The 24,763-nt window shown below is 27.9% G+C and overlaps 4 protein-coding genes across 7 annotated transcripts; 1 reads left to right on the top strand and 3 right to left on the bottom strand.

Moving 5' to 3' along the window:
• Positions 1–1,128: 1,128 nt before the first annotated feature.
• LOC106294245 lies at positions 1,129–1,620 on the top strand. The gene has a single exon (XM_013729814.1). It carries the CDS (start codon positions 1,206–1,208, stop codon positions 1,458–1,460), a length of 255 nt encoding a protein of 84 aa, XP_013585268.1. The 5' UTR covers positions 1,129–1,205; the 3' UTR covers positions 1,461–1,620.
• A 4,973-nt stretch (positions 1,621–6,593) lies between these two features.
• Positions 6,594–7,639, bottom strand: LOC106293595 (agamous-like MADS-box protein AGL80). Its single transcript, XM_013729274.1, has 2 exons — positions 6,928–7,639; positions 6,594–6,864 (listed from the first exon to the last, which is right to left on the bottom strand). Exons 1-2 carry the CDS (start codon positions 7,603–7,605, stop codon positions 6,697–6,699), a joined length of 846 nt encoding a protein of 281 aa, XP_013584728.1. The 5' UTR covers positions 7,606–7,639; the 3' UTR covers positions 6,594–6,696.
• Positions 7,640–13,384: 5,745 nt separating this feature from the next.
• LOC106293909 (agamous-like MADS-box protein AGL80) lies at positions 13,385–14,617 on the bottom strand. Its single transcript, XM_013729541.1, has one exon. The coding sequence runs from the start codon at positions 14,495–14,497 to the stop codon at positions 13,493–13,495; it is 1,005 nt and encodes a 334-aa protein (XP_013584995.1). The 5' UTR covers positions 14,498–14,617; the 3' UTR covers positions 13,385–13,492.
• Positions 14,618–19,799: 5,182 nt separating this feature from the next.
• On the bottom strand, positions 19,800–21,184 carry LOC106343693 (hydrophobic protein RCI2A-like). 4 transcript variants are annotated; one of them, XR_001269999.1, is made up of 4 exons: positions 21,014–21,184; positions 20,735–20,863; positions 20,391–20,399; positions 19,800–20,118 (listed from the first exon to the last, which is right to left on the bottom strand). XR_001269999.1 is itself a non-coding variant. In XM_013782979.1 (3 exons), the coding sequence occupies exons 1-2, from the start codon at positions 21,092–21,094 to the stop codon at positions 20,780–20,782; spliced, it is 165 nt and encodes a 54-aa protein (XP_013638433.1). In that variant the 5' UTR covers positions 21,095–21,184; the 3' UTR covers positions 20,215–20,399; positions 20,735–20,779. The 4 variants fall into 4 exon arrangements, 1 of the variants encoding a protein (XP_013638433.1); XR_001269998.1 differs by having other exon boundaries at positions 19,800–20,109; XR_001269997.1 differs by having other exon boundaries at positions 19,800–20,102.
• Positions 21,185–24,763: the final 3,579 nt, after the last annotated feature.

Here is a 24,763-nt window from a genome sequence, read left to right as displayed (position 1 = left end):
AAAAGCGTTCTGAAAAAATGAAAGTGGCCTTAAACGATCATTAACACTGAAACCGTGAACCGGTTTCTTAGGAAATTATTTTAATTTTTTTTTTGTCTGAAATAAAAATAAAAAATAAAAAGCGAACCAATCGTGGACCGCCACGTGTCGGTGGGGTTCCGCAAACAGTGCAAAACTCTTCCAAAATCGGTCTTTATTTCACACTTCTAAGAACCGATTTTTGCAAAAATAATGGGACCCACCACTAAGAAACCTACTTAAATCTCCCTGTTAATTATGCCCTTAGTTAGGCAAGAGTTTGCTAAGATTGGTTGGGAAGGAAAAGAAGGAGAACAAAGTGAGAGTATGTTTGAGTTTCATAATAATAAAAGAAAATTCCATGTAACTAGAAACAAATAATAAAAAAAAATCTTTTTGAAAATAGGTTGTAGAAAAAGAATACTATAAAGGAAAAAAAGACATTGAAGAAGGTATGAGAGAAAAGACCAAACAAACACAGAGAACTTAAATGCCTAACCAATACTGAATTCCAACTGAGGAACATTTCGTGATAAAACATTTAGAAATTTCCAGGTTCTTGATATAATTTTGACCAAAAGATGCATAATTTTGTTCGAGCTATGCCAAAATCTAAAGCGAACCGAACTTTAATTTGTCATTCAAACTTTTTTTATATATTTCAAAAGACATACCACTCACTAGAATCAAAATAAACGAAAGAAAATATCAATGGCAATTTGTTTTATTTAAACCTCTAACATATAGTTGACAAAAAAATAAAGAACCTCAAACATATTTGTAAACACAATACGTCCAAATTAAAAAGAAAAACTATGTGGAATAAAAATTCGCCAATTTCCTTACTAATACAATTAGAGAAAAAAAAACTCAGTACTAGACTTGGAGGGGAAAAAAACTCGGTACTAGACTTGTGGTTGCTGCATGCAACAAACAAACGTTAAGAAATAATATAACTAGTTTCAATTGACTACGTACTGCTAATATCTAACATTTTTTGACCGTTTAACTATATTATATTAATGGTTCTTCACTCGTTAATGTTTGGTGAGCCATATTCCCTATAAATACATAAGCAAACCCACATCTCCACTTAAGGGTCACCAACACATTCGAAACAACCTCTAATTAAAAACCTCTTTCTTGTCTTTCGTGTCTCGTCTTGTTCTGTTCAAGAACACATACTAATGGGAGGAAACATGTCACACAGTCTCTTCAGCTTCTTTAAAACACGAAGATCTCAAAGAGTGGAAGTAGACGCCTCTTGGGATGACGTCGTTTATACTCGCAAAGCAATGGCTAGTGATGAAGACAAACGTTACTGGGTGGCTGAGCCAGGTATTGATCGCAAAGCGTCTGCTTTTATTGCCAAGTTTCATGCCACTCGTGTCTCTGCGTCCCAGCGCCAATCTCTCTCTCCTTACCAATCCGAGAAGGCATGATGATGATGATCAAGGGCTAATTTGATTCTATGAAAATTGTTTTTATTGATTTGAAATGTTCTATGAGAGTGTATTGATTGTCTTAGTTGTAATTAATAATCGATCTTTCCTTACAATTTTCTTCGTCTAGCTTCTCATTCTTTTCCTTGTTGCTTTCATATCTAGCTAGTTAAATAATTTGACTTAAATCATTGGGAATGTGTTTTGTTGTGTCGGTTAATAGACGAATACAAAATAACCAGATTCGACTTTGTATAGTTCTTGTTGCTCGCAAAATCATCATAAAAGTCATGTAAGCATATAAAGATGAACAGAAGAGAATAAATACTATTAAATTTACATAACAAAGATAATTAACTTTAAGAGTAATAATTAAAGCTTTTTCTACAGAATCCAAACTTACACACCAAGATTTACCAGAATGATATATGAAATGGGACGACAATATTTGATGAGGCTCCAAAACGCCCATATATATACGTAATTTAGATCAATGTAGAAAGCCATGAATTTTGACATTAATAACTAAATCTTATTTACAAGTATGAGTATTTATTGATTATATTAATTTTAGCAGAGAAGATCGATATCCATTTAAGATAAAATAACCAAAAAGCATAGGTTTGAAGCCAGCTGTAGAATCAAGAACTTTATATGATTGCTATTATTTGCATGGACGGGAGGTTCCTGCTTGGGTCTTCCCCTCAGATAATGCTCCAGTTTTTTTTGTACAAAAGGTACATCTTAAGAGTACTTTGATTCCTCTTCTTGTCTTTTGCTTCGCTTTGAGCCTTTTCTTGGTTCATACTCTCTTTACTTTTACTGCCAACTATCAACCAAAATATTCCCTTTAATTTTATTAAATGGTTGCAAGTCTAGTGATCTCGTAGTGGTGCCTATGTAACTCATGATTTGTGAGTGTAGCAATCTTCAGGATTCGATCAACACAAAAGCAAAACATCACTCACAATACAAAGAAGAATAAGAAGTAACACCGCAGCTTGACACTTGCTTGACGCATGAACATTTGGATATGATTAATTCATATACGTATGTAATTTTGGTTAATAATTCTCACTCATGAAAAGGTCATTATTATGTGGAATCTCTGGAAGACTCGTTAATGGCAACTACTCATCGGTCTCTATTGGTTGGACTAATTTGAGATCAATGCATACCATCTATTTGCACCCAACATGCATCTCCACTCTTCTATTTGTTCAACACAATGACCGATCCGCACCCCAAAATAAAATTACAAGGAACAAAAACAAAATAAAACATATATAAACTGATAATTCCATTGTAAAAAAAAACACACGGGTTGATTGTAAAACAAATTCTTCAAGGTTTAATTTTACATATACTAGGGGTTAATCCGCGCTATGCGCATGGCTATTTTGATTTTCAAATGTTAATTATATAACTATTCGATTGGACGTTGTATTCTGAATTGTATGTTTGTGTGAATACATGAGTGTTTTGTATTTATGGTTTGCTTAATAGAAATTTTTCATATTTGTATGTTAAAATTATGGTAATGTTGATATTATCATTTTTTGTGATGTTTGAATTAACTTTGTTGTTGTTCGTGTGCTTAACTTAAGTGATATTGGTGTTTAACCATTTATTTTTTATGGAAATAGAAATGATGACACAAGGAATAACATATATAAAAACGTATTTAATTTAGTTTTCTATTTCTTATATTGTATATTTACTTATTATTTAGTTTTTTGTATATTTATTTATTATAATTTTTTGATTTTATATCAAATAGTAATATTACGATAGATGTTTAATGTAGTATTTCTATTTATTATATTGAATATTAACTTATTATTATTTTTACTATACATTTTTTAGATACATGTTTAATATAGATTTTCTATTTCTTATATTGTATATATACTTATTATTATTATTTTTTTATATTGTATATTTACTTATCCAACATTGCGATAAATGTTTAATTTAATATTTCTATTTCTTATATTGTATATTTACTTATTATTTATTTTACAATATATTTTTTAGACAGATGTAGTTCAGTATGTCTGGAAGCACAGGAGAACGTTCTTTTGCTGATATTATTACCAATTCAGTTTTTCTATTTATATATTTTATATTTACTTATTTTTTATTTTTTCTTATTTTGTATATCTACTTATTCTAAATTTCTTACTTTTATATCAAATGATAATATTACAATATATGTTTAATGTAATATTTTATTTCTTATATAGTATATTTACTTATTATTTATTTTTTCTTATATTGTATATTTATTTATTTTTTATTTTTTCCTATATTGTATATTTACTTACAAAACTATTTGGAAATAATAAAAAACTATATATTTTTCAGATAGATGTTTAATGTACTTTTCCATTTCTTATATTTTATATTTACTTATTATTTATTTTACTTTACATTTTTCAGATAGAAGTTTAATGTAGTTTTTCTATTTCTTATATTGTATATTTATATATTATTTATTTTTATTCTAATATTTTGATAGATGTTTAGTGTAATATTTTTATTTCTCATATTCTATATTTACTTATTATTTATTTTATTATAAATTTTCAGATATATGTTTAATTTAGTTTTTCCATTTTTGATATTGAATATTTTCTTATTGTTTATTTTTTTCTTATATTGTATATTTATTTATTCCAATTTATTTGCTATTACATCAAATGATAATATTACGTTAGATGTTTAATGTAATATTTATATTTCTTATATTATATATTTATTGTTTAGTTTTTCTTGTATTGTATATTTACTTATTCCAATGTTATGATAGATGTTTAATATAATATTCTATTTCTTATATTGTATTGTATATTTACATATTATTTACTTTACTATACATTTTTCAGAGAGATGATTAATTTATGTTTTTCATTTATTAATTTTATATTTACTTATTGTATATTTTATATTGAATATTTAACTATTGTAATTTTCTTGATTTTATATCAAATGATAATATTTCTATTTCTTATTTTGTATGCTTGTTTTTCTTATATTATATATTTACTTATAAAAATATTTGGAAATAATAATATGTAAAACTATACATTTTCAGATAGATGTCTAATGTAGTTTTTTCATTTCTTATATTGTATATTTACTTATTTTTTATTTGTTCTTAAATTGTATATTTACTTATTATAATTGTTTTGCTTTTATATCAAATTGAAATATTACAATAGATGTTTAATGTGATATTTATATTTCTTATACAATATAGTTACTAATTATTTATTTTATTATATATTTTTAGATAGATGTTTAATGTAGTTTTTCTATTTCGTATATTATATATTTACTTATTATTTATTTTGTTTATATTTTATATTTACTTATTCTAATATTATAATAGATTTTTAATGTAATATTTTTATTTCTTATATTGTATATTTACTTATTATTTATTTTACTATACATTTATCAGATGAATGTTTAATTTAGTTTTCTTTTTCTTATATTGTATATTTACTTATTTTTCTTGTATTGTATATTTATTTATTTTTTATTTTTTCTTATATTTTATATTTACTTATTCTAATATTACAATAAATGTTTAATATAATATTTATATTTTGTATATTGTATATTAGTTATTATTAATTTTACTATACATTTTAAGGTAAATGTATAATTTAGTTTTTTCATTTCTTAATTTTATATTTACTTTTTGTTTATTTTTTCTTATATTATATATTTAATTATTTTAATTTTATTTATTTTATATCAAAAAAATAATATTACGATAGATGTTTAATGTAACATTTCTATTTCTTATATTATATATATTTATTATTTATTTTTCTTTATATTGTACATTTACATATTTTTTATTTTTTATTTTTTTTAGTAATAATGTCACGTGACACTTTTCGTAAAAAGTTTTTTTCGTGATGTTGACTTTTCATGAAGCCTCAAAATGTCCATTTTATTAGTATAGATGTATATGTGAAATATTAATCATATATTTAGTATACCTTTTTATTATAAAATTTCCTCTTTAATTTGAAATATATAGTATGGATGAAACTGAAACTTTATAAAAACTGCAATAAAATAAAGGACACTTTATCAAATTAAATCCTAAAATATGAAAGAGAGAATTATAATCTGGTAGACGAAAGTAGACATCATATATTTACTTTTTATTTATTTGTTATTATATTTTTTATATTTACTTATTATAACTGGTTTGCTTTTATATCAAATTGTAATATTATGATAGATGTTTAATGTAATATTTCTATTTCTTATACAATATATTTACTAATTATTTATTTTATTATACAATTTTCAGATAGATGTTTAATGTAGTTTTTCTATGTCGTGTATTATATATTTACTTATTATTTATTTTGTTTATATTTTATATTTACTTATTCTAATATTATAATACATGTTTAATGTGAATTTTTTATTTCTTATATTGTATATTTACTTATTATTTATTTTACTATACATTTATCAGATGGATGTTTAATTTAGTTTTTCTTTTTTTTATTGTATATTTACTTATTTTTTCTTGTATTGTATATTTACTTATTATTTATGTTTTCTTATATTTTATATTTACTTATTCTAATATTACAATAAATTTCTAATATAATATTTCTATTTTGTATATTTTATATTTAGTTTACTATACATTTTTAAGATAAATGTATAATTTAGTTTTTTCATTTCTTAATTTTATATTTATTTATTTCATTTCTTAATTTTTTTAAAATTACTTTTTGTTTATTTTTCTTATATTATATATTTACTTATTCTAATTTTATTCTTCTATATCAAATGATAATATTATGATAGATGTTTAATGTAACATTTCTATTTCTTATATTATATATTTACTTTTTTTTATTGTATATTTACTTATTATTATTTTTGTAGTAATAATGCCACGTGACACTTTTCAGAAGAATTTTTTTTTGTAATGTTGACACTTCATGGAACCTTTTATTAGTATAGATGTATATGCGAAATATTTATTATAATATTTCCTCTTTAATTTAAAATATATAGTATGGATGAAACTGAAACTTTATATAAAAACTGCAATAAAATAAAGGACACTTTATCAAATTAAATTCTAAAACATGAAAGAGAGAATTATAATCTGGCAGACGAAAGTAGACATCATAATAAAACATGCATTAATCAGCATACATCACAACAAATGTCTTTAATGGAGATGTTTTTAGGGCTGGTGGTAGTTGCAGCGGTTGTTGTCATCCATCATAGGGAAACGCACTTGGTTAGAATTGTTCATCATCTGACTTACCAACAATTCTTCCTGCTGATGATTCTGATTGTGAGTTAGATTGTAATTTCCATCTTGAGCTACATTTGGGTATCCTACAAACTTCTGCTGATACTGATTAGGATTAAAATTTAAATTTAAACTTGGATGCTGATGATAACCACATACCGGACTCGTCATTTGGTAATAACCTTGTTGGTCACTGGCAGCAGGAGGATAATTATTTTCTAAAGCCCATAACTCATTCACTGGCCGAGCAGTGTTGAAAGCATCAGGATTTGGGAAAGGGGAGGAACCCTCTTCAGCTATAGCTGCTGGTTGTATCATGGCATTAGCAGCTGAAGAAGATTCTCCATATTCAAGATGGGATTGATTTAGGATTAGTTTCCTATGGTGATAAAGCTCCTTAAGATGTTGATCAATGTGCCTACACAAGTCGTCACGATGTTTGTCAGTCAGCTGAAACATGTCCCCTCTCCCACGAAGAAATTGGAACATGGTCTCGTTCATCGCGCTCTCCGTATTATCCATCATCTTCTTGATGGTATTCTCCCTTGTTTTTGTGATGCTGTCTCTGAGAAAACCTTCATGGTTCACCATTTTCTTCTCTTGGTCGATCTTTGGAATCTCCTCGAACTTCTCCACTACTTTCTTCGCTTCCGAGTTCGATGGCCACACGTCCGGGGTTGAGCTGAACGGACTGTAGATAACAGCACATGCTTGGATTCCGCAGAGAACGGAGAGCTCGTGGATTTTCTTGAAAAAACCTTTCTTCCTCTTGTTGAAGGTTGATTTTCTCATTGAATCATTGGTGATGTAAGATATGTTTAGCTTCTTCCTCGTCATAATGATGACCACAACAATGTTTTTGTATGTATTATATTTTGTGCTTTTTGTATGTATCCTTCTTGTCAGGAGTCTGTTTATATAGTTGTGGAGGTGTTGGTTTATTAATTATATGATATGTGCGTAATGCCACGTCGTATATAATCAGTAACGAAAATTTATTGGTGAAATCCTCACCGTGAGATTATTTCTCAAATAACATAAAAGGCTAGTAAGACTTTTCATCGCTAAGGATGTAATCACTTGTATAATTCGGATAATACCATCTTAATGGCTTTAAAAATCTAATTTGATAACAGTAAAGAAATTCTTATTTTATGAAGATACATTGTAACTAAAGTTGGTGAATTGATGGCGACGTGTGTGTATACGAATAAGTATGAAACTTATAGGCCTTCATCACCTTAGCTGGAATGACTCATAATATATTCATTCAAATCATTTACCTTTTCTTAGCCTTTAGGATTAAATAACTATTTATGAAATCATATCTATAATCTATATACATTGCATCTCGGAATAATAATTAATAAATTATATCTTCTTAATTAATAAATTCTCGGAATAATAATTTTATTTCGGTGTTTAATCAGTTTTACAGGTTGCCAAATAGTTTATTGAAAAAAATAACAGCTCTTTATTTTTCATTCTCAAAACAACATTATGGGACCATTTTTTAATCTCTGAAAATATGATTCCTTTTTATTTTCAAAACAACATTTTATTAAAAAAGGCTTTGATAAAGGCTATTTGATTAGTCGTACCATTTAACTATTTATAAAGATAAAATGGGTTTCCGAAAAAGAATATTATCTAACCCATAAAATAAATTATGAGGCCGAATCTAATAATCTAGAAAATTAAAACATGTTACTTATCTTTGGATTCAGCCCCAAAAGAGTAACAGCGACTTACCACTAACCCACTAAAGTTTGTATAAAGTTTATTATATGCAAGGAAACGCATATTTGTATTCAAATCAAAGTTAAAGTAATTCAAAAAATTGTCAAAGGATAACATAACATGCTCAAGTTTAAATAAACATATTTAATTTTTAATTATTAAAATTCAATAGATAAATATTCAATTCTCAAAAAATATTTAAATAGATTAAACTATTATGTTATTAAATAAACGTATATATCGGAAATTGTTAAAATTTAATAAAAGTATAAATTTTTCAAGAAATTTATCTAAATAGATTAAGACTATTCCGTGATTACTTAGGTCTACTAACAAGAATTTGGTAGTATATTAGGTAACCATGAATCCAATCATCTAGGATCATGTGAACTAAATTTTTGTATTTCTGTTTTGTTTTAAAAAAAATCAAATGATTTTGACATTTTTACTTTGTTTTTTTCTGTTTTTACTATTTTTTATTTTTATTTTATTTTTTGACAATATATGCACTGTACGTAAATTCTCGAGTCCTAATATATGAACTATTTTTTATTACTTATTATGTTTTCATGTGAACTAATATATGTACTGCACGTCATTTCTTCAAGTCTAATATAAAAGATATTTACTAAAGAAAATCTAAATTTCATTGAATTAAAAAGATGATACATAAATATATCTGTGTAAAACAACAACAACAAAAAAAAAAAGATGTCTCCTAATTAACCCTGAATCCAATCATCTAGGATCATGTGAAATAAATTTTTGTATTTCTTTTTTTCTGTTTTAAAAAATCAAATGATTTTGACATATTCTTTTTGTTTTTTCTGTTTTTTTTACTATTTTTCTTATTTGTTTTTTTTTTAATATATGTACTGCACGTAAACTCTTCAAGTCTAATATATGAACTATTTTTTTATTACTTATTATTTTTCATGTGAACTAATATATATACTGTTCGTTAGTTCTTCAGGTCTAATATAAGAAGAGGTTTACTAAAGAATTTAAATTTCATTGAATTAAAAAGATGATATATAAATATATCTGTGTAAAACAACAACACCAAAAAAATGTTGTTGTTGTTCTAAATATATTAGGTAACCGCCTTTTACTCAATGTCCCCTAAATCCAATCATCTAGGATCATGTGAACTAATTTTGACATTTCCTTTTTGTATTTCTGTTTTTTTTAAAGAAATCAAATGATTTTGACATTTCCTTTTGTTTTTTTATGCTTTTCAATACTAATTTTTTATTTTTATTTTTATCTTTTTGACAATATATGTACTGCATGTAAATTTTCAAGTCTAATATACAAACATTTTTATTATTATTACTTTTTCATGTGAACTTTACTGTACATCAATTCTTCAAGTCTAATATAAAAAGAGACTTACTATAAAAAAAATTTCATTGAATTAAAAAAGATGATACATAAATATATTTTTTTTTTGATCAAAGATGATACATAAATATATGTGTAAAACAAACAACAACAGCAAGAAATGTGGTGCAATAAAAAAGAAAATAAAAATACAAATGCAATAACGTTTAACATCAAATAAAACGGCAACACAGAGAAAACACGTGGGAGTAATCATAGCTTTGTCGTCTTTTTTTTTTGGTAAAATAGCTTTGTCGTCTTATCGTAAGAGCACGTACAACGCTGCTCCTTAGCACGTTCCTTAAGATTAATCCTTAAGGTTTTGGATTAAACAAACATTAAAAAAACCGGACGAGCGAAGGATTAATCCTTGGTTAAGAGAACGAAGGAGCAAGTCCTTCATGCGCTGGCAACAGCTGATTGGTTCCGGTTTAGGGTTGGTTTGGTTAGGGGGTGGAAATAACGCGAGCCGCGTCATTATCGTTTCAAGCAGAAAAAAAAAAGCAGAGTCGAGAGAGAGGCGATAACGTAGGCGATTCGCGATCGACTTTCTTGAAGGTGAATCCGAGCTTTTAGTTAATTTTTTTCCTTCTCTAGTTGATGCATGTCGATTTCATCACTCGAATGGGTTCAATTGTTTGGTTTTAATAGCTTTAGGGTTTCAAATCGGATTTGGGATTTCAATCGAAATTAAGGTTTTCTTCTGGGTTTAAAATTTTCTTCTTTTTCAATTCGCTTGTTTGTTGTTATCCTCGCGATTAAAGGTTAGGGATTGAGGAAATCGGATTGGGGATTTATATAGATTTATAGTTTTCTTCTCGGTTTGCTCTTGATTCTCATCTTCTATATCCTCTTGTCTACCATCTTTGCTGACCACTCTAGGTGTCTCTCTCTCTGTCTCTCGATTTTATTTGATTTTTTGATTTGCTTCTTATCATCATCGTTTATGTTTGATTTCGATTCGTCGTAGGTTTTGAACCCACTATCCGAGTTTAGGAATGTTTTAGTTCTTGTCTTTGTTACGGATTATAAGTGTTAGTTTTGCTTGTTGTAGTCATGTTTTACTTTTGCTTGTTGTGATTGTTGATTTTCTTTGTGATTGTTGTTGTGTATCTTCGCTTACATGATTTTTTATTTCAGGTTTAAGAAACATGGGCCAAGACTATAGCTACACCCAGCCTTCTTCATCAGATGAGTTTGATAATACATCACTTCTTGCTGAAGCCGCTATGTACGCCGATGAAGCTGTAAGGATTCCAATTTCGGGATCACCATTGTACACACATTTTTCACAAGAATTCTTAACTATTAAAAAAAGAAAAATAATACTATTCTAATCCTAAGGATTCCACGATGGGTATCACCATTGTGAATGCTCTTGTATTATGTGTTCCCTCTTGTCAGGAGTCTGTTCATATAGTTGTGAATAGGTGGTTGAAATGAAATAGTGTTTTGACATCCAGTTGGCAAATTGTGTATTAATTACATGAAAATCCTTTATTAATTATATGATATATGCGTAATGCCACGTCGTATGTAATCAGTAACGAAAATTTATTGGTGAATCCTCACCGTGAGATTATTTCTCAAATAACATAAAAGGCTAGTAAGACTTTTTCATCACTAAGGATGTAATCACTTGTATAATTCGGATAATACCATCTTAATGTCTTTAAAAATGTAATTTGATAACAGTTAAAAAATTCTTATCTTATGAAGATACATCGTAACTAAAGTTGGCGAATTGCTGGTGACGTGTGTGTATACGAATAAGTATGAAACTTATAGGCATTCATCACCTTAGCTAGAATGACTCATAATATATTCACTCAGATCACTTACCTATTCTTAGCCTTTAGGATTAAATGACTATTTATGAAATCATATCTATAATCTATCATACATTGCGTCTCGGAATAATAATTAATAAATTATATTTTCTTAATAAATAAATTCTCGGGATAATAATTTTATTCAGATGTTTAATAAGTTTTACGGGTTGCCAAATAGTTTATTGAAAAAATAACAGTTCTTTACTTTTTATTCTTAGAACAACATTATGAAGCCAGTTTTAATGTCTGAAATTATGATTATTTTTGATTCTCAAAACAATATTTTATTAAAGAAAAAGCTTTGATAAAGGTTGTTTGATTCGTCGTACCATTTAACTAATTATAAAGATAAAATGGATTTTCGATAAAATAAATTATGGGGCCGGATCTAATAATCTAAGAAATTAAAGCATGTTAATTTATTTTTGGATTCGGCCCCAAAAGAGTAACAACTACTTACCACTAACCCACTAATTAAAGTTTGTATAAAGTTTACTATTTACAAGGAAACGCATATTTGTATTCAAATCAAAGTTAAAGTAATTCAAAACATATGTCAAAGGATAACATAACACGCTCAAGTTTAAATACACGTATATAATTTTCAACTATTAAAATTCAATAGATAAATATTCATTTCTAAAAAAATTATCTAAATAGATTAAACTATTATGTTATTAAATAAACGTATATATTAGGAATTGTTAAAATTTAATAAAAGTATAATTTTTCAAGAAACTATCTAAATAGATTAAGACTATTGAGGGATTAAAATGCTATGTAAAACTCAGGTCTACTAACAAGAATTTGGTAATATATTAGGTAGCCGCCTTTTACTCAATGTCCCCTGACCCTGAATCCAATCATCTAGGATCATGTGAACTAAATTTTTGTATTTCTGTTTTGTTTAAAAAATCAAATGATTTTGACATTTTCCTTTTATTTTTTTTCTGTTTTTTACTAATCTTTTCTTATATTTTTTTTTAAATTTTTTTGACAATATATGTATTGCAAGTAAATTCTTCACGTCAAATATATGAACTATTATTTATTTATTTTATTTCTTATTATTTTTTCATGTGAACTAATATATGTACTCCACGTCAGTTCTTCAAGTATAATATAAAAAAAGATTTACTAGAGAAAATTTAAATTTTATTGAATTAAAAAGATGATACATAAATATATCTGTGTAAAACAATAACAACAACAAAAATGTTGTTGATACTAAATGTCTCTAACCCTGAATCCAATCATCTAGTATCATGTGAACTAAATTTTTGTATTTATGTTTTATTTTAAAAAATCAAATGATTTGGACATTTTTCTTTTGTTTTTTTTCTTCTGTTTTTTACTATTTTTTCTTATTTTTTATTTATTTTTATTTAATTTTTTGACAATATATATACTGCGCGTAAATTCTTCAAGTCTAATATGTAAACTATTATTTTATTACTTATTATTTTTTCATGTGAACTATTATATGTACTGCACGTCAATTCTTCTAGTCTAATATAAAAAAAAGTTTTACTAGAGAAAAATTAATTTCATTGAATTAAAAAGATGATACATAATTTTTTTTGTTTTTTTGATCAAAGATGATACATAAATATATCTGTGTAAACAAACAACAACAGCAAGAAATGTAGTGCAATAAAAACAAATGCAATAACGTTTAACATCAAATAAAACGGCAACACAAAGAAAACACGTGAGAGTAATCATAGCTTTGTCGTCTCATCATAACGTGAACGTCGTCGCTCCAAACCTTAACGAAACCAAATATTATTGGGAGGATATGGAGCTGTAGCAGGTGGCTCACTGCCTGAGGTGCCGGGTGGTGGAGGAGCGGAGGATTCACCTGGGAAGAACGGACGCTGCGGAGCAGCGGAGGACTCACCTGGGAAGAACTGCTGCGGCTGAGGCTGGTTAGGCTGACGGTAGTGATGGGCATTTTCCATAAATGGGAACCCCATTTGGTTAGCAGCATAAGCCTGCATGTGCTCAGGACGGTTCATCATCTCCATAAACTGGTTCTGTCTAGGAGGTTGCTCGTAGTATCCAGCAAATGGAGCAGATGGTTGATAAAACATCTGCTGATTCTGAGGAAACGGGTACATTTGATTGAAAGATGCACCACCACCAGCAGCAGCAGAGGAGGAAGAAGAACCCACCCCATTGACAGCAGGGGCTGGAGCGGTTGCACCTTCCACGAGGGGCAACGTTCCAGCCGGCTCAGAAGGATCCTGATCCATAGCAGCAACAGCATTGGAGGATTCACCAATCTCCATGTTTGACGAGCCTAGTAAAGTCTCAATCCTGCGATCAAGACAATTAAGATACTGGTCAATAAGAAAGCCTAGATCGTTAAGATCCATGGCTCTAGCACCCGCCACTCCCATGTTCCCCATGAGACATTGATACATGACTTCGGTGAAGTGAACCTCACGGTTGTCCCTCGTCTGCTTCTTCAGAATTTTTCCGGCTTTCTCTATCCTCTGTTTGAGGTACTCCTCTTGATTGACCATGTTCTTGTGCCGTTCTAGTTCCGGCAAGCTCCGGAAAGCAGCAATCACTTGCTGGATGCCATCAGCATCAGGCCACACCTCAGGGGTAGGATCGTAGGGACTGTAAATGATAGCCCCAGCGGGAATCCCACATAGAGTGGATAACTCATGCACTTTTTTGAGCAAGCCTTTCTTCCTCTTCTTGTAGGTTGCTTTTCTCGAGGCGTTATTGAGAATGAAAGCAAGTTTCACCTTCTTCCTTGTCATGGTGTTTTTTTTTGTTTGTGTGTTTGTGGTTTTTGTTGTTGTGTGTTTGAGTTCATGGTTGTGTGTGCCTTTTTATAGTGATGGTCCTGATGGAGGGGTATGAAAATTTTGTCTTCAAAAAAAAAATTGTCTTTTTAGGTAGAGAATATATTTAGATTTATCACAGTAAAAAAATAAAAAATATTAATCACCGGTCAATAAAGATAAGATTAATTATTTTCTTTACTGTGATTAATTTTCATACCCATCCATCACTATAAAAAGACACACACATCCATGAACTCAAATACACAACAACAAACACCCAAAAACACACACACAAAAAAATTGTCTTTTTAGAGAATATATTTTAGATTTATGACTAGTAAGAAAATAATAAATATTAACCACCGGTCAATAAATATAAGATTAATATTTTTCTTGACTGTGATTAATATCATTTTATTTTTCTACTGGTTATAAATCTAAAAAATATTCTCGAAAGACAAAATATTTTAATATTTTATTATTTTTTACTTTTAAATTTTTTATTATTTAATTATTTTTGATTATTTATTTATTTTTAAGGATCATATACTGTATTTGCAAAAATGTTATAGCTATTTTGAAACAAATCATTGCAAACACGTGGGCAATTTCTAAGATTTGGTTTTCAATTATAATTTGTAAATTTAGTTAAAATTCAAGTAGATAACTAAAATACATATACATTAGTTTTTTGTTCAAATAAATATAAATTTATTTTTATTAAATTTTCCAGATTATAACAATTTTTAATAAGATTATACTATCCTATACATGCATTGACGTGTTTTCGTTTTTGAGAAGATAAAAAACTCTTTTTTTTTTTTCATAGGACTAAGAGATATTAGGAAAATGTACTTAGGAAAAAAATACTGGTAAATCTTAAATTTTTTAACATAATATTTTACTGAAGCTGATTCTATATTTGGTCCGGTGATTCTTTGATAATTAGATATACATGTATTTATGTATTAATAGATAATAAAAAAATTTACCTTCTCGATACATAAATGCATGTAAATCTAATTATCTATTAATCAATGGACCAAATCTATAATTTACTTCAGTAAAATATTATGTTAAAGAATTCAAGATTTACCAGTATTTTTTTTTCCTAAATACATTTGTCTAATATTTCTTAGTCATATGAAAAAGATTTTTTCCCTTTCTCAAGTACGAAAACACGTTTCTCACTATTATTTTGCAGAATGCAAATTAAGATTTGCTCATAAAGAAATACATATATTTATGTATCGATACTAAGAAACGCAATGCAAACAAACCTTATACAATTTATGTTTACTATTAAATTATTCTCTTCTTTAGAAAATAAAATAAAAATAAAAAGTAAATATTTATCTTGAAAACGAAATTACAACATTAAATTTGTAGTCTTTATGTAAGTTTTGCAGTGATTAAAATATATGTCATGCTCATGCCTAACAATAACTAATTTTTAGAAACTATGATAATATTAAATTAATATGATTTGATATAAATAACACAAAATTAATTATTTTAACGATTTTAATGTAGCTTTGTAAGTAATGACAACACTTTTTATGTTTTCTTAAACAGTGAACAAAACCAAATATACGATAATCATATAAACTTGTTTCGAACTAGGGATCTCAAGAGAAAACATTCAAAGTAACAAACAAAATTCAACTCTTGTAGTTATTTTTTAAAAATCGTTATATCCAAAACATAGTTAAAATGAATTGAAATATACTGAAATATATATTTCAAAACAAAATGATGATAACGTTCATAAAAATGCTTTAAAAAAAAGATACATGTAATTAATCAAAATCATAATTAATTATAAAATATATTGATTACCAAAGATTTGAAAATTAGATTCCTAAATTTGTATACTGTTTGAACATCTTCTTGATTTGTAGAGATATGAGTTCAGTGACTTCTAATAACTTGTATCAAAAAAACATTCTTGTCACGATTTTTTTTATAAAATTTAACTTTGTAACAAGTTCTTATTTTCAAAATCTCTACAAAAGAAATTTCATTAAATTATTTAAAATGTAGTGTAAAGAAGTTTTACCTTTCATTTGATCTTGACATGATAATCTCTTATTTTTAAAATCTAAGAAAAAAAATTCATTAATTTATTTAAATGTGATGTAAATAAGATTTACCTTTCATTTGATCTCGACGACGTTTACCTAAGGCCAGCATTAACGGAAACGCTTAGACAAGTGCTAACGGGTGGGGTCCATAGCAAAAGAGGAAGCACCGACGCCAAAGACGCTAGATCAAGCGCCGTGTTTTTTCAGTGCTTGCACTGTTTTACGGGCTCCACTGACACGTGGCGGTCCGTGATTGGTTCGTTTTAAATTTTTTTTTTTTTAAATCAGACAAAAAAAAACCTTAAAAAAAAAAAAAAAAATTAAGCACCCCCAACGTTAATGGTGCTCTTATGTTTTGCTTTGGCTTTATAATCGTAACGTAGACTTCTAAAGTGATCACTATATACAATGTTTTCGTTATAAAACAGTGAAACGTGTCATTACTTTCATCTACCAACAAAATCTAATATTAACTTTGAATAAACTTTAGGTAACTAATACAGTTTTACTTTTTTTACGTAGTCAAATATTATAGAATATGCTTATCTTCACAAAAATATAATTATATTTATTTAATGATAATACAATACTAGACTAATTTATATTTGAAACAGGTGTTATTAAGAATCCAATGAATTTTTATAATATTCAACATTAACATAACTTTAAAAATAAAAATTCAACAAGGCTCCATCAATCAATTTATTTTTAGAAACATATTGAAAGATTTGATTTATTAATTAAAGAAGAGAACATGTTTAACATTTATTTTTATTTAAAATTGTTATAATTAAATTTTATGCTCAAATTTTATTTATTTTAAATCATAATAAAAATAAATTGAATATTTAACATTTTATTTATAATTTATTTATTTATTATCTAGTTTAAGTTTTTGTACATTTTAAATTGTCATGTTCGAATATGTACATTATTTATATATATATATATATATATAATATGTCAAAATGAATATAAAATAATATACATATATGATTATAAATCCAAAATTTATTTTTAATATATTCGTGTATATATATGTCAAAATAAATATATTAAAATTATAATATTTATGCTTATTATCATTACCAGTTGTTTGTTGTGTCTATAATTTATGATTGTTATTGTGTCTATAATATATTCTTAACACAAGAATTTAAAATATTACATGTGTTAGAAAATTAAATAAGATTTATCCATTATTTTCTGAAATAATATATTTTATTAGGATAAAGACGGATTTTTTTCTAAATATGGTGGTATATTATTTGTGTCAACAAAAGAAAACATATATGGCAAAAAAAAGGATATATGTATATATTGTGGGCAGTATGCATGTATGATAGGTTGCTGATATGTTCATCATTTTGAATAACTGATATGTTCAAATCTTTTTAAATATTTCCATTTTTTAACATTAGCATTTTCAAACAAGTTTGAGGTGCTAGAAAATAAATAAAATTATAGTCATCATTCTCTAAAAGAATATTTTTTTCTGGATGAGTACAGATTTTTTTCTAAATACATTGACATTTTTTTTCAGTCAACAAAAGAAATATATATATCTATATATGTGATGTGGATGACGACGACTGATATGTTTTAAAAAAAAGAGTTGGATGACGACGACTGATATGTTTAAAAAAAAAAGAGTGATGACGACTGTATTTTGGATAATATAATCATCATTCTCTAAAATATTTTTTTTTTCTTGATAAGTGGAGATTTTTTTCTAAATATAATGATATTTTTCAGTCAACAAAAGAAATATATATATCTATATATGTGATATGGATGACTACGACTGATGTGTTAAAAAAAAGGTGATGATGACTGTAAAGACAATATACATATATGACAGACTGTTAAAGTATTCATTACTTCTTCTTCTTTTTTGAAAACAAAATATATATTACTTAAAAGTGATATAACCGATATGTGTAAATTAATTATAGAACATAATTATTTTGACGACTTGCATTTGATATGCATTTTTTCATAATGTTGTCTTTTCTTTTCCAATGGGGTACTAAATTTAGACCATTAGAAAAATAGATCAACTATTACAGAAAGCCCAATATAGGCCCAACGTTTTTTAGTTTTGACGAATAAATTAACTATTACAGCAGGCCTAACATAGGCCCAATATTTTCAGTTTTGTTTTGTCAAATCTTAGAGAAACTAATTGAACCATTTAAATAAACCACGAGCTTGGTTAAGTTGTAGAACCGGGCTGATCTAATTATGGAGGAAGATCACTTTTTGCATTTTCTATTGAATTTTTTTCATGTAGTTGTAGTCTGTCGCCTGCTGCTAAGGATCCGGCATAACTAATATGCTTATAGACTAGACCAGATCGTGTTCAAAATGCCTGCAATTATGGATTTTGTTGCACAAGTAGTGAGAGTAAAATGAAAATTGTTGTTAATGACTTTCCTATGCCTACTTGTATCCTGCATATCCCTAAAAAAAAGAGAGTAAGTTCCTCATCCATTTAGCTTATATATACAACATCAGCTCCTACACATGAGCTCTTACAATAAAGTGGAGTGCCTTTTATTTTTAACGAATTGTTTCTTAGGTAGGGTCGATCATAAGCATGGGCTAATGAAGTAGTGATCTATAGTTTCCAAAAAAATATTAAAAATTGTATATGCAGATCTCTAAATTTATAAAAGGAAAGTTATACAATTTTTTTACCAAATTGTATATATGTATTCCTCAAAATTTTAAGACTGGCTCTAAAAACAGATGACATGCACCATGAAGTTGCTTCATGGACATGGAATGCTCAAGATGAAACACGTGGGATATGTCGGATGGCGTTTCATGGTTGTTGCCTTGATTGCAGACTTCCTGAGGATGAATGCCTAAGTGAAGTTCTGTTCTTTCACGTCTTCACTTTATATATGTATTGCTAAGTTATTTTACTTGCCTATAGTAAAATAAATAAACAAAAGTGCTTGTCGGTATGGGCAAATTCAATTCGATTCAAGTGGATTATTTCGATTAAGATTATTTATGTTGGTATATCAAAATTGTGCTATCAGATAATAATAACCGGTGGGTGAATGCTTTGTTTGGTGTGTCTCATGGCTATCCCAGATGGTGCCACAAGTGTGATGATGGTCTTATAAAGGCCGGTCCTGAGAATTTGAAGGCCTTAGACCATTTAGTAAAAATTTAAAAAATTTAGGGGCTTAAATTTTTTTTTTTTTTAAATTTGAGGATCTATTTACATATAAATTTTTTCAAAAAATTTGAGGCCTAAAACGAATGTTTCATTAGGCTTTGTACAGGACCGGCCATAGATCTTATAACGTGAGGTTCATATATTTCATGGTGGTCTTATGCGACCCACCAAGACAACATAATTTCTAGTTATAAACACAAATTAAACAATCGAATAAACCTTGTCTTGAATGACTATTCTCCGGTTGTCCGACTTTGTCATGAAAACTAACCCGACGCATTCAAGCCTTGTCTTGAATCCGCTGTCATCTTAAAGACCTATTTTTGTTAGCTTATTTATATGTTGTAGTTTATGTTTATTGTTAAAGAGGATGAATAATTTTCTCTCTATCTATTGTATCGAAAAAGATTAAGTACGAATGAAAGTAAGTTTGTGTTCAAAAAAAAAAAAACAATCGAATAAACAAGAACTTCACGCAAAAGAAGGATTGAGAGAAATTGTATAATAACAATGCAAAACACAGCAACAATAAAACTCTGATGAAAGAAACGATGAATCAGGCACACTAAGAGTCGAAAACACGACGAACCTGTTGTTCCTGCACAAAATAACAACGAAACTATTTTAACCCAGAGAAGTTAATCTTTATCAGTACTTTTAACCCCAGTCAGTTTCCGAAAACGCTACCAAGTTGAGTACTATAAAGTAGAAACAATATCTTAACTTGAATTAACTTGAAACGATCGTATAATAATTTTTTTTTACTTTTTAGAATTTAGTTTAGTGTAGGTTCACCACCTAACATATACTTCATTTTCCCAATGCAAAATCTTGCTAATACAAACAAAAAAAACTAAACCAAAAGTTGGCTTCTTAAGTCTCGTTTCCATGGACATGTACGTATGTAACATAGTAGCTAGAAAAAAAACTTACAAGGAGATGAGGATACATGAAGAGAGGATAGATGGAGGTTCATGATCATTTGGTGAGGACATAAAGGGCGTAGAGGATCCCAGGAAGATACCCAAGCAGCGTCAACACCAAACATATCCAAAACTCAACCTAGCAACAAAAAAAAAATTATTCCAAACTTTTATTTTTGAGAATATATATAAATGTGAAAACAGAACTACATATGAGTTTTTTTTTTTTTTTTTTTTGCTAAAAAACTACATATGAGTTGATCAAAGGAAATGAAAAAAGTGTAATTACCCCGCAACCATATCTGAGAAAGACGCCAAGAGGAGGCAAGAGGATAGCAAGAAGAATATCTATGAAAGTAGCTGTTCCCATTCTCGTTTAAGCTCTTTTGAAGTTTCTGTGAAAATTGTTAAAGCTTCAATATGTGTGTGTTATGTGTTTTCTTGTTTACTCTCGCCTTCATTTATCTCGCACTATATAGACCAACTTTTTGAGATATGTATGACCCACGTGGTGCTTATCGTTTTTGTTTTTATTCGTCTTTCTTTTACTTAAAGCTAATTGAGAAACTTTTCCATTTTGATTTAGGTTCCTAAAATTTCGTAATTACTGATTAGCATTAGCGCGTCCGTCTTTCTTTGCGCGTCGCATAATCGTGTTAATGTGATGTCGGCAGCAATACATGTAATCAGTTTCAAACATTATGATCCCTTTTGTAATGTTGTTACCGGCATTAAAACGTTTTATGTAAATTAAGTTACATTCACTTATGTAGTTATGTAGCACTTATTTTACATTTAAAAACAAATTAAGTAGATGATAACTCTCAAATCAATAATTTGACTATTTCCTGAAATGTATATTCTCTAAGATGATGTTGTTCCTTATATTTTTAGTTTTACTCTTATGTTTGAATCAGACCAAATGATAAAAAACAGTATATCATATTCATCAATATTTTCCTAAAAATTGTGGTTGAAAAAAAATAAAATTCCTGAAATATTAGGAATGAGTCGCAATATTGATTTGAGACTCCTGTGTCATGTGACGATGGCATACACCAATTTTCTTGGATTTATCCATTCCACACCGAAAAACAAAAAAAATAGGAAAAATTATATATCATTTATAAAACGGACGGTGATATGGGCATGGATACAGATAGATCTGTGCACGAGAAGTAACAAACTTAATAAGCGTGTTCGACTACATTTTGACGAGAATTAACTTGCTAAATCAATAATGCTATTTGAGATATGATCTTTGGTGTAATTATATGGACCAATCTCCGCCGTGGAGGCAGGCGAGAGGTATGGCTACATATATAACTCTCACAAGAACATGACACCTGAACCACACGCACATGTCTTCAGGTCTGTAAACCGACTATCCACGTTATCGCATGAATTCATATCGATATACATGCTGCTTGGCTGGATACTGTATTTAGTATGAAAAATATGGACTTATTGGTCGGTCTACGTCTTAATAACCGGTAATTAAGTATAATTATCCAAAGCTAAAATCAAGAAATTGTGGTGTGTTGACGTATACGTACGTATCCTTTACTTGTTTAGGCTTCATATTCAACTTCCTTTTTTTTCTGGAGAGAACTAGCGTAAAGAGTTATTTAGCTAAACAAATCAACCATTAAATATATAAATGACAATAAAGCTTAGCTGTCATGAAATAAAATAAAATATTTGGAGCAAAGCACGATATTTTAAGATTCTTTAATGTGGATCATCCTACTCTGGCTTCGTCTGACAGCATAGTAAGCATATGTTCGTTCTTCCTAAAGTTGCTTTCTTGACACACTCGCAAACACACTTTCCACAAAACCATTACTACTTTAATTATTTATTGTTTTTATTGAACTATAAAATATTATGGCCGACGCTAATGCGTAACCGTGGCATCGTACCGACACCACAAATAGTATTAGATATAGGCCTGGGAATTTAAATCAAAGTCCGCGGGCCCGCCTCATTTGATCCGCCGCGGGACGGGTGCGGATCGAGCGTTTTGAAAAAATCAAGTCGCGGGTGCGGGTGCGGGTTAAGACTATTTTACGCGAGATGGGTGCGGGTTGGTGGATTTTGATTTGCGGATACCCGCCAACCAGCAAAATAAAATAAAATAAAATAAAAAATCTTTTTTTTTTGAAAATAAGATTTTTTTAGAAAAATAATTATTTTTTTAAAAAAATAATTAAAATTTTAAAAATAATATAAAAAATTACTTATAAATATATTATTTTATAGAAAAACTATTTAAATAATTATTTTTTAATTAAAAATATAACCTGCGGGTCCTGCGGATTACCCGCAAAATAAAGTGGGGCGGATGCGGGTATTAGTTTATTTCTTTGCAGGTTGAACGGATCGAAATTTTAACAAAAAAAAAAACAATCCGCGGGTTGGCGGGTCGTACGGAGCGGATTGACCCGCGGACCCAGTCCTAATTAGATAGAGATCGATCTACTTTGTATATGATGTCTTAATCAAAATGGTCGTTATCTCCTTTTTTCTTGTTATAAAATATGTGGTATATCTTTTACTTTTTAAAACCTATATTTTGCTCTCATCCTTTCAAACCTCACTCTAATATCTCTCAAAATTTATTCGTTCCACTTTTGGTGTTATTCTTTTCTTTGATAGAAAATGTCAAGAAACAATTATTGTAAAAGAAAAATTCTTCTTTTGAAATTATAAGAAAAAAAAAAAAAACTATTCTGCCGACGTTGGGTACTCGGATCTACTCTATACAATATTTATTGGATCTTGAATGGGAATCAATATGAGCCCATTACGGCCCATTTTCAAAAGATCGTTTAAACGGGGGTCACAGCCTTTCCACCGTAAAATACTAATAAACCAGGTAATAACAGGCGCATTGCGCAGAATATGATTATTAATTTCGTTATTTTTAATAAAAAGATATTAAATTTATTTAATCTGGATATTAGTTCGGTTTTAAGTTTTTTGACTTTTTAATCTTCTAAAATATAACTATTATTTTAAATTAATATTCATTTAGTTTATTCGGTTAAAATGTTTGATTTTTTAGTTTTTTCCGGTAAAAACCAAAAATTAATATTATTTTTTTATTTTCATATTATGAATTTTAGATAGTCATCATGTCGAACCAATAGTTTCATATTATAGTTTCTAAACAGATAATAGCTTAAGAAAAAGAAAAAAAAATTATTAAGATAAATCATTTCACTACAATTTGGTCGGTAGTGAAAGAAGCATTAAAAAAAAAAATTTCAATTTTCAAAAAAATTAGATATTTCAGTTGTGGTGAATACTTAGTTACAAGGTGCTCACATCAAGGTGCACATGTATGTGTATGTAAAAAATATATAAAAATAGTTGACAAATATATAAAGATATTGTTAATTAATACTAGATGACATTTTTGTTCAAAATAATAACGAAATATAAAATTAAAATTAATTTAAAATAAAAAAGGCCTTGACGTTAGTCATTTTTTCATATAAAGAAAATAAAATTGTATTCGTAAATAGGGATGAACATAGATCAAATATCTTGGTATTTGGAAGCATTCATGTCGATTCGATCTTTAGCCACTTAGATATTCGGTGACTCGGATATCCGAAATATTTTAGAATTTTAAAGAATATCCGATTTGATCCGTAAATAAAATAATTGAAAATTTTAATAATAACTTTTTATTACAAAAATAAAACATTATTTAACTTTTTAAATTTTAGTACCTAATATAATAAATTTAATTCATAAAAATATTGTAAAACTGATATTAAGTATAATATATATAACATATATATATATATAATTCTTTACATATATGTATATATATGCATATAACAGATCAAATTAGATATATGTTCCTAAAAATATTGATATTTGTGTTTTTTTTTTTTTTTTGATATTGTATTTTAGTATTTTATTTGTTTCGTAGAGTTACGAATATCCAGATTTTTTTGGTTCAAATCAAAACGGATAACGAATCGAATCAAAATTTATGAATATTTTGCTCAACTTTATCCGTAAA

This window comes from Brassica oleracea, chromosome C5, assembly GCF_000695525.1.
Source record: "Brassica oleracea var. oleracea cultivar TO1000 chromosome C5, BOL, whole genome shotgun sequence".
NCBI lineage: Eukaryota > Viridiplantae > Streptophyta > Magnoliopsida > Brassicales > Brassicaceae > Brassica > Brassica oleracea.
The sequence above is the reverse complement of the archived record's forward strand: the minus strand, read 5'-3'. Positions and strand labels throughout refer to the sequence as shown.

Excerpts from the sequence above, each read along its gene's own strand:
- LOC106294245 (XM_013729814.1), top strand. The coding sequence starts at position 1,206 with ATGGGAGGAAACATGTCACACAGTCTCTTCAGCTTCTTTAAAACACGA.
- LOC106293595 (XM_013729274.1), bottom strand. The coding sequence starts at position 7,605 with ATGACGAGGAAGAAGCTAAACATATCTTACATCACCAATGATTCAATG. Across the intron at positions 6,865-6,927 it reads ATTACCAAATGACGAGTCCG|AAGTTTGTAGGATACCCAAA; the intron begins GTATGTGGTTAT and ends CAGTATCAGCAG.
- LOC106293909 (XM_013729541.1), bottom strand. The coding sequence starts at position 14,497 with ATGACAAGGAAGAAGGTGAAACTTGCTTTCATTCTCAATAACGCCTCG.
- LOC106343693 (XM_013782979.1), bottom strand. The coding sequence starts at position 21,094 with ATGGGAACAGCTACTTTCATAGATATTCTTCTTGCTATCCTCTTGCCT. Across the intron at positions 20,864-21,013 it reads TTCTCAGATATGGTTGCGGG|GTTGAGTTTTGGATATGTTT; the intron begins GTAATTACACTT and ends TTTTGTTGCTAG.